This window comes from Amphibalanus amphitrite, unplaced genomic scaffold (assembly GCF_019059575.1).
Source record: "Amphibalanus amphitrite isolate SeventyFive unplaced genomic scaffold, NRLGWU_Aamphi_draft 000488F_arrow, whole genome shotgun sequence".
NCBI classification, from domain to species: domain Eukaryota; kingdom Metazoa; phylum Arthropoda; class Thecostraca; order Balanomorpha; family Balanidae; genus Amphibalanus; species Amphibalanus amphitrite.
The window spans coordinates 207,225-220,697 of NW_024881982.1; the positions used below are offsets into that span (position 1 = coordinate 207,225).

General features: G+C 54.3%; 1 protein-coding gene across 2 annotated transcripts in view; it reads right to left on the minus strand.

Annotated features, from left to right (window-relative positions):
- The window catches only part of LOC122392505 (serine/threonine-protein kinase Genghis Khan-like), a 51,085-nt gene that overhangs the window by 15,332 nt on the left and 22,280 nt on the right, over nt 1–13,473 (minus strand). For both annotated transcript variants that reach the window (XM_043387424.1, XM_043387423.1), the window contains exons 9-13: nt 8,058–8,189; nt 6,711–6,975; nt 5,913–6,215; nt 5,408–5,549; nt 4,612–4,761 (exon numbers count right to left, since the gene is read on the minus strand). In XM_043387424.1, coding sequence (XP_043243359.1) covers nt 4,612–4,761; nt 5,408–5,549; nt 5,913–6,215; nt 6,711–6,975; nt 8,058–8,189 — 992 coding nt within the window. The remainder of the gene's footprint in view (nt 1–4,611; nt 4,762–5,407; nt 5,550–5,912; nt 6,216–6,710; nt 6,976–8,057; nt 8,190–13,473) is intronic.

Genomic DNA, 13,473 nt, shown 5'->3' on the forward strand with positions numbered 1-13,473 from the left:
AATTTACCCCCCCCAGCCCCGCGCGGGTTAAGATTGGGGATCTTGTCCAACAAGTCAGCGGCCGTTCTAGACACAGATAAATGCTTTGTTTTCGGTCGCATCATTATCTGCAATAATTCGAAGCGAGGTTTAACCCTCGCCGGCCGAGAAGAAGGGGTGGATGCCGCCACCATGTATTTTTTTTTTGCGGTAGCTTAAAGCACACTGATGATAGAAGGCTGACATTTCACATGCCTTACATTTCATTCAAGCCGGATCACTTGACATCAACCACGTTTTCAGGTCAGGTCACTTAACTTATAACTATGACGTCTTAAGTAAACCTCTGCACGGTTGTCGGTTATAAAATGATGCAATCCGCAATGCACTTAGTGTCATATAAGCATAATGGGGAATTATGGAAACTGTTAATTTGGCGTTGGAAATGATCTGAAACTATACCTCAAGCACATGAAATCGTGACTTCATACATTCTTGGCAAGGTCTAATACTTCACTTTTGCATTGTTCACCTTGCGTGCCGTCATTTATGACGTCACTAGGGTCATAGGAGTGCTTCGTCAATAACTCCCGATCAAAATGAGCTAGCCAGTCGGGACAGCCATCAATGGACTTTGCAAGACTTGCCGAATCAAATGTTATGCAACATGTCCTCCTTTCAACAGCTTCGTGACCTGCGTTGCCCTAACATGACATTGACCTGAGGTAAACATCCTAAATTGCTTCACCTAAACAAAAAAGCATATAAATCGACGCGTCTGAGAACAGAAAACACGATTGTATCGAAATGACGATAATGCGTTTAGCTATTAACCAAAAACCGATCAAATGCCTTGTGGCCCTTAACCTGCCCTAAGAGGTCATTGATATTTTAAAGTGACCATCCCACCTTAAAGGGACCCTCCCACCTTAACATTAGTTTTGAGTTGAGATAGCCAAATTGGTGGCCATGGCCTGCAAATACCGGTTTGGGCACTCGCAACATCGAAAAATGCTTTAATTCGAAGACATGGAATTTCAAACTTGCAGTTTTCAGATTCTAAGGGGCTAATGCATTGGAATGCCCCCTTAGAATTTGTGACGTCAGCGGAGATCTAACGATTTTAAATCTTTGACTAAAACGTTTGGTAGCACGCGGTGGTATACGCTGCTTTCCGCGCAACAAGTGCCGCACTTTCAAATAAAGTCGCTAGGAACAGCGGAGATGCCAAAAAGTAAACAAAAGTAAAGGTCTAATATCTTGAAAACCGGTGAATATTTTTCGATGAAATTTGGTAGATATTCGTTTTTGCTCTTTCTGAACCGAGCGACATCACTTTCATGCCAATTCATTAACTTTTTTGAAGGTAGGAGGGTCTCTTTAAAATGGGGTACCAGTCGCTGCGTCACGTAACGACGCAAGCGCTCGTTTTTTTTTTCCGCGAGGCTCTAGCAGCTAGCTCAATTTATAGGAGCTAAACATGGGGTCGGTGAATCGCTCCCTTCTCACTCACTATTTGGCCGGGATAGTGTTTGCAATTATTGTTAAAATCTAGCACTTTAAGATTTCAAATGGCCCATTTTTCCCGCCCAAGTCTTTCAATTCAAGGTCATAACACCAGGTCACGTCAAGTGACCTTACCTCAAGGAAAGTTCCTGTGCTCATCATATCTAAATACACCGACTAACCGATCGCTTCAGAACTTTCAGCGATTTTAATGGGCAACAGTATATGTATTTGAAACGTTTACTTTGCAATTTTGACATTGTTGACAGAAAGGCCGGGTCAATTTTGAGATCGCTCAAGTCAATGGGAGAAAATTGAACTGCGCTTTTTTACGGGACGCATAATAAATACTCTGAAAACATGTGGTGCTTGATGAGATACAATACTGAATGAGAAAATTGTTTGTTTTGTTGGGGGCCATCTTTTTCGGTCTGAAAAGGCCCTTGCAGAGCTATGACATACATAACCATGCTCTGGTGTAGTAATTGGGTTGTGCGAGCCAGCGACAGTGATCTGCGGAAGCGAGACTGTTCCCGTGGGACGATTGCCCTGTCGGGACGGTCCAGCCGTCTCCCAAACGGTCACCCGAAGAGGATTATGTGTCCTGGAATGGATCCGACATCAACTACAGGCTGGCTGGTGGGGTGACCTCCAGTTCAGAGAGGGAAGCATGAAGACTAGGGGCGATGCGGATTGGTTTTTCCTGAGGATAGCGAGGACGGAAGGAATCTAGCCCCCTTGAACCTTCCTTATACTGAATGTATCTGAGGCTGTTAAATCTACTAAGCGTTTTTTCTCGACATCGTCAAGGTGTCATTAACAAAAATATGAAATCCGGGAGGATAAATTAAATATAGAAATTGTGGCCAACAGAACATTATCAGTTGCGTTCAACATACTCGTCAGCATGTTCACACACCCATCTTACAAATGAGCCATGTAATAATTATTTTTGATAGACATGCTTAATTGCTCAAGTTATGAAATCATCTGAAGTGCTTGTAAAGTTCCACGATACGAATCTAATATCCTGCTATGCATTATGACCATTTCTGGTCAGGTCATGTCTTTGAACATAGGCCAAATTTTTCAAATGACCTTTAAAGATCAACTTTTGATTAATTCGAAGCGTTTTGATAAGAGGAACACGAGGCTGGTAAAATTAATTTCATGCAAGTTTTAAGCTAAAAACTTTTAAGTGTTTCTGGAAAAGCAATTGGTTTTCTCATAACACCAATGGTGGCAGTTGTTGTTATTTACATGCTAAGCCGTTCACCTTAATTAAATCTGGCAGTATTATTCAGACATAGCGGTAAACGAGCTGATTGTTGTGTTAGGTTAGGCTCTTTTGGTCGATTTCAGAGTGGGAAGGATGACAGGAATTAGGGGGAGACAGGGGGCCTGGGCGGGAGTCCTGGCCCTTATGCTCCGCTGGGGCCGAGCCCATCACGTGGGTTGGATTGCCCTGACACATGGATAGCCCTGGGCGGTGTTTCACGGCCCCGCGCTGCAGCACGCTGCGCTGCGCTGCTGCATTGTTGCGGCGGATGATAAGAATTCGGCTCCACGCTAGCGTTGCGAGCTTCCGAGTCTGTTGATGTTTCCATGGAAATTGGAAACCCAATGCACCGGTGCGCGCAACGCACCCTGTCTAAGCAAAATGTTACCACCGACGACCTCTAGTGACATGACCTCTGGCTATGACCCGATCCAAAATTGGCTGAAGTATTTTTTCTTCTTTTTGCTACTTTTGACGCTACTTCGAATACCACTCAAATGCCCAAAGCTGAGTTATAAGAATGATGCTCAATCCCCATTTCCCCTCCAACAGGGCATGAGTGTCTAGGCATTCCTGATGGGGCACGGGCTAACAATGACTATCTCATAATCATTGTGGCCATGAACATCTACTGCCATTCTTTAACACCGGTTTCGCTGCGCTGAGCGGTGGCCGTCCCGTTTGTTGGATCCTACAGCTGGCTGGCGGAAAGCGTTACCGGCCGCCCGTCCACCGCCCGCGGGCCGGACCGAGCGGTCCCGCTGACCCTACCTGACCTGAGCCCGGCGCGATATGGGACAGGCAGACGGGGGTTCGGCTCAGCGAAGGCAGCGCCCACTGGTGCTGGGGACTTTTTTAATAGACCTACTGTACACTACGGGGTCAGAGCTGACGGGTAGAAGTAGGTACGGGGTCAGAGCTGGCGGTGCACGGGTAGATAGGGACAGAGCTGACGGGCAGAGGCAGGGGTCAGGGCTGACGGGAGAGGTGGGGGTCAGAGATGACGGTAGAGGTAGAGTAGGGTCAGAGCTGACGATAGACGGGTAGGCAGGGGTCAGAGCAGCCTGACGGTGCACGGGTAGATAGGGGTCAGAGCTGACGGGAGAGATACGGGGTCAGAGCTGACGGGAGAGGTACGGGGTCAGAGCTGACGATAGACGGGTAGGCAGGGGTCAGAGCGGACGGTGCACGGGTAGATAGGGGTCAGAGCTGACGGGAGAGGTGGGGGTCAGAGCTGACGGGAAGAGGTAGGGGTCAGAGCTGACGGTGCACGGGTAGATAGGGGTCAGAGCTGACGGGAAGAGGTAGGGGTCAGAGCTGACGGGAGAGGTACGGGGTCAGAGCTGACGATAGACGGGTAGGCAGGGGTCAGAGCTGACGGTGCACGGGTAGATAGGGGTCAGAGCTGACGGGAAGAGGTAGGGGTCAGGGCTGACGGGAGAGGTGGGGGTCAGAGCTGACGGGAGAGGTAGGTAGGGGGTCAGAGCTGACGGGTAGACGGGTAGGTGGGGTCAGAGCTGACGGGACAAAGCTGATGGGTAGACGGGTAGGTAGGGGTCAGCACTAGTAGTGACCGGGGAGAGAGAGGTACTGGCAACAGAGGACGGAGGAGGGAGGGGACAGCACTGATGAACAGTTTATAGATCGCGGGAACGAAACATCTCTCAGACCCATGAAAACGGTACCATATCCAGAACCTTACAAACTACTCCTAAGATCTAACGGGTCTCAATAGCTTTAGCAGCGGCAGGCATACGTAAGAGTAACTGTGACGCTCTACAGTCGTGATTTGTGACTTCACACCCCTCCCTGCCCCCTCGGTCATCTGTGACAGCCGGCACACGCACCCGGTCGATGTCCATGATGAGCTTCTGGTTCTCGTCCTGCAGGATGAGCTTCTCGTGGTCGTGGCGGCGCCGCAGGTCGGCCAGCGCCTCGTCCTTCTCACTGACGGCGTCGTGGCGCACCTGCTCCTGGCGCTCCTTCAGCGAGGAGAGCTGCCGGAGGGGCGAGCCGGGCGCGTCAGAGCGGACAGGGGCGGGATCGATCAGTTGACACTTTCACCTGTAGTTGGCAACACGCCACTCAAATATTTTCCGGCCCGTAATATCTCCGCGGCACTCACCAAGACTGGCCAGTAGTGCCGACAAAGCTCCCTGCCGCCAACAGCAGTTGCTCTCCGCACCCCAGAGCTGCTGCTCCCACCAATCCCATAGCTGTTCTCACACACCGACAACTGTCGCTCCCGGAAACCCATCTCCTGCAGTAGCGTGTCCCGCTCGTCCCCCCTCACCCCATCCACACACACATCCACTTCCTGCAGTAGCGTGTCCCGCTCGGCGAGGCGCCCCCCTCCCTCTACCCACCTCCTGCAGTAGCGTGTCCCGCTCGGCGCCCCCTACCCACCTCCTGCAGTAGCGTGTCCAGCTCGGCGCCCCCTACCCACCTCCTGCAGTAGCGTGTCCCGCTCGGCGCCCCCTACCCACCTCCTGCAGTAGCGTGTCCCGCTCGGCGCCCCTACCCACCTCCTGCAGTAGCGTGTCCCGCTCGGCGCCCCCTATCCACCTCCTGCAGTAGCGTGTCCCGCTCGGCGCCCCTACCCACCTCCTGCAGTAGCGTGTCCCGCTCGGCGCCCCTACCCACCTCCTGCAGTAGCGTGTCCCGCTCGGCGCGCGACTCGGACACCTGCTCGGTGAGTCGCGCCACCTCCTTGGCCGTGCGGCTCTGGTGCTGCAGCAGCGCCTCGCGCGAGTCCACCTCCGCCCGCTCCAGCTCCGCCTTCAGCCTGCCGGCGACGGAGGGCGGCCAGGGTTACCCATCACCGCAGCCCAGCGCAGGGCAGGCTGGGACGGACCCGGTGCGAGAGAAACGTTCTTAATGTTGATGCATGCAACTTGAGATAGTTTGGATCTACCAAATCGCGAGGTCCGAACCCGCTATGGCTCGTCATCAGCAGAGGGCCTGAATTCGTTGGAGCTAAAAAAAATCAAGAAGGAAACAGAACACTCCTTGAACAGCAACGGTTCAAACATTCAAACACAACAATACGCCATAATAGCGATGCCCCTTCCACAGCCGCTCGTTCCCCGCCCCTCCCTGTCCCCGGTCCGGTCGATACCGTCCGGCCGACCGTCGGCGGGCGGCGCACCTCTGCAGCTCGGCGCTCGAGTCGGTGGCGGCCGGCGCCGGGCCCGAGCTGCGCTGCCGCAGCAGCTCCAGCTCCTCGGCCGTGGCGCGGCCCGTCTCCTCGGCGCGCTGCCGCTGGCGCCGCTCGCGCGCCGACTCCTGCTCGGCCTGTTCGCAGCGCGCCTCCAGCTCGCGGCGCAGCTTCTCGCCGCGCCGGATGTCCTGCCGCAGCGCGTCCAGCTTCTGCATCGAGGTCTCCACCTCCTCCTCCTTGTCGCGCACCTGGCGGGAGAGCTTCTGCTTCTGGGCGCGCAGCTCCGACAGCCTGCGGCGCGGGGGGGGGGAGGGGGCGGTCAGAGGTGTCACAGTTCCCCACCCGGGTCCCACCGTGTTGTTGGTGACACCGGACACCGCACCGGTCACCCGATAGCGTAGCGTAGGGCACAGTGAGCGGGGGGGGGGGATTAACACAAGCCGAGGGAGATGTGGGCGTTTGGCAGATTCGGAACCAGGCGAGAATAGCACATACACCGATACAATGTGTAAGCTGAGAGCTTGCAGGCACCTAGAAATGACAGAATAATTTACCGGACGGCAGTTTTACGTGGGTTTTCTCATACACAATGACGTAACTGTCCAACTTCTGCATTTTACGGTAACAAATGAGAACACCAGTGACAATCCACTGCACTCCAATGGGTTTGCGTTCTGCCAATGTAAAAAGGCCAACTGAAAAGAGTCCTGGTGACAGCTTCTGCGGAATCACGCATACCCCATCGCCCGCGCCATCGGCAGCGCCGATCGGCCCCCGGCCACTCACTTGTCGCTGACTTCGGCGTACTCTGACATGGCCAGTTTGCGCTGGGAGAGCGCGTCGGCCAGCTCTCTGCCCTGCAGCTGCAGCTTCTCCTGCGCCTCCTGCAGCTCGCGGCGCAGGCCGTCCCGGTCGGCGGCGGCCACCTTGAGCGAGCGCTCCAGCTCGCGCCGCTGGGAGGAGGCCTCCGACTCGGCCGTGTCTAGCTCCTGGCGCAGTAGGGTGGCGTCGGCCGTCTGCTGGCGCTCCCCGGCCAGCTGCAGCTCCAGCTCTGACACACAGACAGACACACAGCGGTCAGTGGGGTGGCGTCGGCCGTCTGCTGGCGCTCCCCGGCCAGCTGCAGCTCCAGCTCTGACACACAGACAGACACACAGCGGTCAGTGGGGTGGCGTCGGCCGTCTGCTGGCGCTCCCCGGCCAGCTGCAGCTCCAGCTCTGACACACAGACACACAGACACACAGCGGTCAGTGGGGTGGCGTCGGCCGTCTGCTGGCGCTCCCCGGCCAGCTGCAGCTCCAGCTCTGACACACAGACACACACACACAGCGGTCAGTGGGGTGGCGCCGGCCGTCTGCTGGCGCTCCCCGGCCAGCTGCAGCTCCAGCTCTGACACACACAGACACACAGCGGTCAGTGGGGTGGCGTCGGCCGTCTGCTGGCGCTCCCCGGCCAGCTGCAGCTCCAGCTCTGACACACAGACACACAGCGGTCAGTGGGGTGGCGTCGGCCGTCTGCTGGCGCTCCCCGGCCAGCTGCAGCTCCAGCTTTGACACACACAGACACACGGCGGTCAGTGGGGTGGCGCCGGCCGTCTGCTGGCGCTCCCCGGCCAGCTGCAGCTGCAGCTCTGACACACAGGCACACACACAGCGGTCAGTGGGGTGGCGTCGGCCGTCTGCTGGCGCTCCCCGGCCAGCTGCAGCTCCAGCTCTGACACACAGACACACAGCGGTCAGTGGGGTGGCGCCGGCCGTCTGCTGGCGCTCCCCGGCCAGCTGCAGCTCCAGCTCTGACACACACAGACACACAGCGGTCAGTGGGGTGGCGTCGGCCGTCTGCTGGCGCTCCCCGGCCAGCTGCAGCTCCAGCTCTGACACACAGACACACACAGACACACAGCGGTCAGTGGGGTGGCGTCGGCCGTCTGCTGGCGCTCCCCGGCCAGCTGCAGCTCCAGCTCTGACAGAGGGATTCGCGGGTCAGCGGACACGCACGGGTTGGACCAACATCAGTGTGGCGGCACGAGGGTTACTGCAGAGGAGGAGTGTTTGTCAGAGGTCGGACACAGGCGGGTCAGAGACTGGGGACACACGGCTCGCCGGCGGCGGCGGTACCTGGACGTCCACGTACCGTGTTTGTGCGTCTGCAGGGTGCGCAGCTGGTCTTTGAGCGTCTGCAGCTCCTCACTGTCGGGGACGTCCACAGACGGCGCGCCCTCGGCCAGCGGACCGTGCACGTGCGCCTGCAGTGTGCGCGTGGTGTCTGCGGGCGGCGGCGGGCGGTCAGCGGCACACACAGCGGCACCGCGGGACATTCACTGCGTACCTCAGCAAACCGAGTACCGGGGAACCACAGGCGACTCGACACGACTTGCCCTCTGATAGCCCAATGTCGCACACACTTGTCATCAGCAGATCAAGATAACCAATCGGCTTCCGTTCTGACTGTCTTATAGAACTATTTTATCGAATGAGAGCCTCTTCAGAACCCATCCAAACACTTGAAAGCTCGGCCTGTACGTGCCGGACCAATTGAGGATGAACGGAACGGGGGCAGGTCATTGCGACATTGGACGGCTGGCTTTCGATAGTCTTGCTTTGTCGTTTATGAGATGGTCAATAGACGAATATCTCAAGAACCGAAAGCTAGTGAACCAGGAAAGTATCGTCACGCTGGACATATTGTTTCCTCTCTCTCCCCTCACTTGGGGGGGAGGGGAGGGGGAGGAGGAGCTCCCCGTCCCCCTTACCAGCCAGCCGGCCACTAGGGTCCCCCTTACCTGCCAGCTGGCCACTAGGGTCCCCCTTACCTGCCAGCCGGCCACTAGGGTCCCCCTTACCTGCCAGCTGGCCACTAGGGTCCCCCTTATCAGCCAGCCGGCCACTAGGGTTCCCCTTACCTGCCAGCCGGCGGCTGAGGTCCCCCTCACCTGCCAGCCGGCCACTAGGGTCCCCTTACCTGCCAGCCGTCGGCTAAGGTCCCCGTTCTTCCTCCCTTACCTGCCAGCCGTCGGCTGAGGTCCCTGTTAATTCCCTGGAGGGATCTTCTGGTACTGTTAATTATAAATATATAGTTTCTTTATATTTTCTTGTAGTTGGAGTCTTCTTGAGTAATAGAGAAAGAAAGGACATCTTCTACGGGGTTTATTGCTTGAGTGACACTCTCATAGGCGGTATCTTAACGCAGAACATTACCGTTTCATTCGTGGTCACCAGCAATTCCTTATCGTAATATGCACTGTCTACATTATATGAATATTTCTCTTTAATGTTTCACATGTGCTATTTCCTTAATATTTTCCCCCCGTTACGAAGTTTATGTCCTCCTTACTAACTAACTAAAACCTTGACCTTTCTTCAATCAAAATATTTACAACAATTAAAACACCTCGCTCGCGTGATCATTTCCGGGAGCGCTCTCGGTAGAATATTCAACACCCTCCCCTTGAAAGAACTCTTTCAACATTTACATTCGCAAGGTACCTACGACATGGCGTAGTGTAGCAATATACACAGTACTCAAACACAGCACTTATTACATTTTCACAAGTTTAGTAATCGGACGCTGCACTAGTGTAACACCTCTGATGTTCAGAGTCACCGATCTCACCAAGCCGTCCTTTGACATCTTGACTGACTCGACCCTACCGATGGGCCATTGGCCCCGTGGCACACTGTCGTCAACCATCAATACCAAATCGCCAACAGCCAGGTTTTGTCTAGCCGTAGCGGTGCTGGTGGACCGCTGCTGGAGCAGTGGAACGTACTCTCGACGCCAGCGCTTCCAGAACACATCTGCCATATAGCTCGCCTGTTTCCACATTTTCCGTTTGTCATTTTCAGATGCAGAGAAGACATTCAAGGGTGTCGTTCCGGAACTGGCCCCGAGTAAGAGTATGTCGTTTGGAGTGAGGGGCGGAGCATCGAGGGGGTCACTCGACGGCGAGACCAGAGGCCGGCTGTTCACTATCGCCTCGGCTTCACACAGGAACGTTTGCAGCGTCTCATTCTTCAGTGTTTTCGCGTGGAGCATCGTGTCCAGAATCCGTCTAACTGTTCTAATCATTCGTTCCCAGGCTCCACCATGATGAGACGCTCCTGGAGTGTTGAACTTCCAGTCAATGTCGTTGGCTAGCATCTCCTTTGCCACCCACTCTTCCTTTTCCTCCAGCCGCTTCAGCTGTTCACGTAGTTCTCTGTGGGCTCCAACAAAGTTTGTTGCTCGATCTGATCTCAGGGTCTTGACGTTCCCTCTTCTAGCTACAAATCTTTTCAGCGCACAGATGAACGAGTCCGATGACAGATCCTCAGCCACTTCAATATGTATGCAGCGCACTGATAGGCAGGTGAAAATAACACCATATCGCTTAACTTGTCCTCGACCTTGGCTGACGTAGAAGGGTCCAAAGTAGTCTACCCCAGTTCTTGTAAACGGTCGCTCCCCCGCTGTGATCCTGTCGCCTGGAAGATTTGCCATCTTTTGTTTTTCCGTTTTCGCACGTAGCCGCTTGCAGGTGAAGCACGATTTAAGCACTCTCTTGACAGCCGATGTGCTCTTCAAAATCCAGAACCTCTTCCTTAGTTCTGCCAAAACATGCTGTCGGCCAGCATGTCCTGTTCGTCTGTGGACGTCCTCGACAAGTAGCTTCACATAGCTCGCATGACTCGGTAGAATGACTGGATGCTTAGCATCATATTCAAGAGCTGAATGTTGCAGTCTTCCGCCGACTCGGATGATGCCGTCTTCAAGGAAGGGGCTAAGTTTGCTGAGCTTGCTTGTTGCACGAATGTCTTTGCCTGAGTTCAAGGCCACCACCTCCTCTGGAAACGCAGCGGACTGTATGCTCATCATAATAGCTCTCTCTGCTTCTCGGATGTCTTGAGTTTCCAGCAAAATCGTCTTCCTTTGCGTCGTGACTCCTTCCTCCTTACTTCGACGAATCAACTCCTGTTTCACCTTCAAGATCCACGCTACTGCTCGGAGAAGCCTGTGCCTGTCGCTGTAGTGTGCAGTGAGTTTCAGCAGTGGGTTTTGAAGATCATCCTCTTGAGTCGCATCATAAGCCTTCGCTGCACACACAGTCATCTTGACCTCCAGGTCATCTGTCGTGTCTTGTAACGCTTGAGGCGTTTCTGGCCACTGAGTTTCGATTTTCCAGAGGTATTCTGGCCCTGTCAGCCACCTGTCACTCTGAGTTCCTCTTGACACATCGTCCGCCGGATTTTGAGAGCTGGGCACATGCCTCCACTGAGCAGGGTGTGAGCCGTCATGTATGATTGCCAGCCTGTTCGCAACGAATGTGTGAAATCTTGTTTTGCGGTTGTTGATGTATCTCAACACCGTAGTGCTGTCTGTCCAGAAGAACTCTTCTACTTCAACCGACAAGCGCTCCAACTGGGTCTTCAATGCACCCAGGATCAGTGCACTGAGTCTCACGCCTGTCACAGCGGCCATCATTTCGAGTCGTGGGATTGTTACCATTTTCAGAGGAGCCAGATGTGCCTTCCCTTTCAGAAAGCTCACCTGAACGGCACAGGCAGCGTTCGCCAGCCTGATGTATGACACAGCGCCGTAAGCTGCCTCGCTCGCGTCGACGAACGTGTGTATCTGACAAGTGGTGACACTCCCAAAGTCCCTATGCTTTATGCATCGCGAGATGCTCAGACTGTCCAAGCCTTCCAGAGTCGAAAGCCAGCCATTCCAAGCTAGTTTGTCCTCTTCTTCCAGTTCAGCGTCCCAGTCCATCTGCTTCCGGGTCAACTCTTGCAGGAGACGACGTCCCTGTATCACGGTCGGTTCAGCCATACCTAGCGGGTCATATACCGAGCTCACCACAGAAAGCAAACCGCGTCTTGAGCAGGTCTTCACCTTCGCGCTCTTTATTTGTGGAGACAGCTTCAGAAGATCATGCTCTGGGTGCCATATCACCCCGAGCACCCTCTCGGTCGGCAGCTCATCCCAGAGGCCAGACCATTTCTTCATTTCAGTCGATCTGTCTTCGTTTTCGATGGCTTCTACCACGGCTGGGCTGTTCGATGCGAATTTAGTCAGATTGAACCCTCCCCGTTTGCACAGGTCCTTTAGCTCACTTGCTAGCGTGATGGCCTCTTCGTCTGTCGGAACTGATCGTAGCACGTCATCTACATAGAAGTTTTCATTGACAGTTGTCACGCACTCTTGCGAGAAGTCGTCACCCGCGTCGGCTGCAGTCTTTCTTAAAGCATAGCATGCCACGCTGGGTGAGCTTGTGGCCCCAAATAAGTGGACCGTCATTCGATAGTGACGAGCGCGACCACTGATGTCTCCGTTCTCAAACCAGAGGAATCTGATGAGATCTCGATCGGCTCTATCGACCTTCACTTGGTTAAACATTCCTTCAACGTCGGCTGTGACCGCCACCCGTTCTAGCCTGAACCGCAGCAGCACGTCCACCAATGAATTCGTCTGATCTGGACCAGTCAGGAGCATGTCGTTGAGTGATACGCCATTGTATCTTGCTGCGCAATCAAAGACAACGCGTATCTTGTCAGGTTTTGTCGGGTGATACACTGCGTGATGTGGCAGGTACCACACTCGTCCATCTGCTCTTCTCTGTTCTTCTTCCGGCACTTCTTCTGCGTACCCCTTGTTGATCATTTCTTCCATAAATCCTTTATAGTCCTCAGCAAGTTTTGCATCCTTTCGCAGTCGTGATCGGAGATGCTCCAGTCGGTTTTCGGCCATCTTCACATTCACTGGCATCCTCTCTTCTGGCGTTTTTGTTGGCAAAACAGCACTGTAATGGCCTTCTTGCATCTCCATTGAGGATTCAATTTTTTGAACCCATTCTTTGTCTTCCACTGATAGGCCTCTTCTTGTGCAGTGCAGTTTCTCCTCATATTCGCTGTCGTACATGTTACGCACCATTTCTTCGATGGACGCTCTCTCGTCTCTCACAGCCGCTCTACACACTGTGGTGTGCGACTTTCGTGATGGTGAATCAAGACCGCTGACCACCCAACCAAATCTAGTCAGCACCGCGTATGGGCTTCCGTCTACACTTGGAATCACTCTCACTGGTTCCATGGCTAGGAACGCATTTGCTCCCAAGAGCAATCCAACTTCACTTATCTCGGGCTCTGGTAGCTCTAAATATCTGAGGTGATCCCATCTTCTTACATCGTCTGTCTTGGGGTAGTCGCTTGGGTCGGCAGGTATATTCTCCAGGCTGAAGAGCTTTGGTAAGTCCATTCTGTTATCTCCGCACAGGTCCGTGATGTGAAGTCCTTCCACTTCCCGTGTTGGAATGCTGATGTCCTCCTGACCCACAGTCGTGATGGTCAGGTGCCTGCTGGGCTGTTTAATGCCGAGTTGATCCATCAAGCTTTCAGTAGCGAACGAATGGGTAGACCCACTGTCGAGGAATGCGAATGTCTTAATCTTTATGTTGCCGTTACAGACGATGACTGGGACCAGGGGTAGTGTGGGCCGATCTGAGTTTTCCGCTCCTGCAGTTCCGCACACTGTCGCACCAGTAGTACCGGTCCTCTCTTGTGGTGGCTGAGCT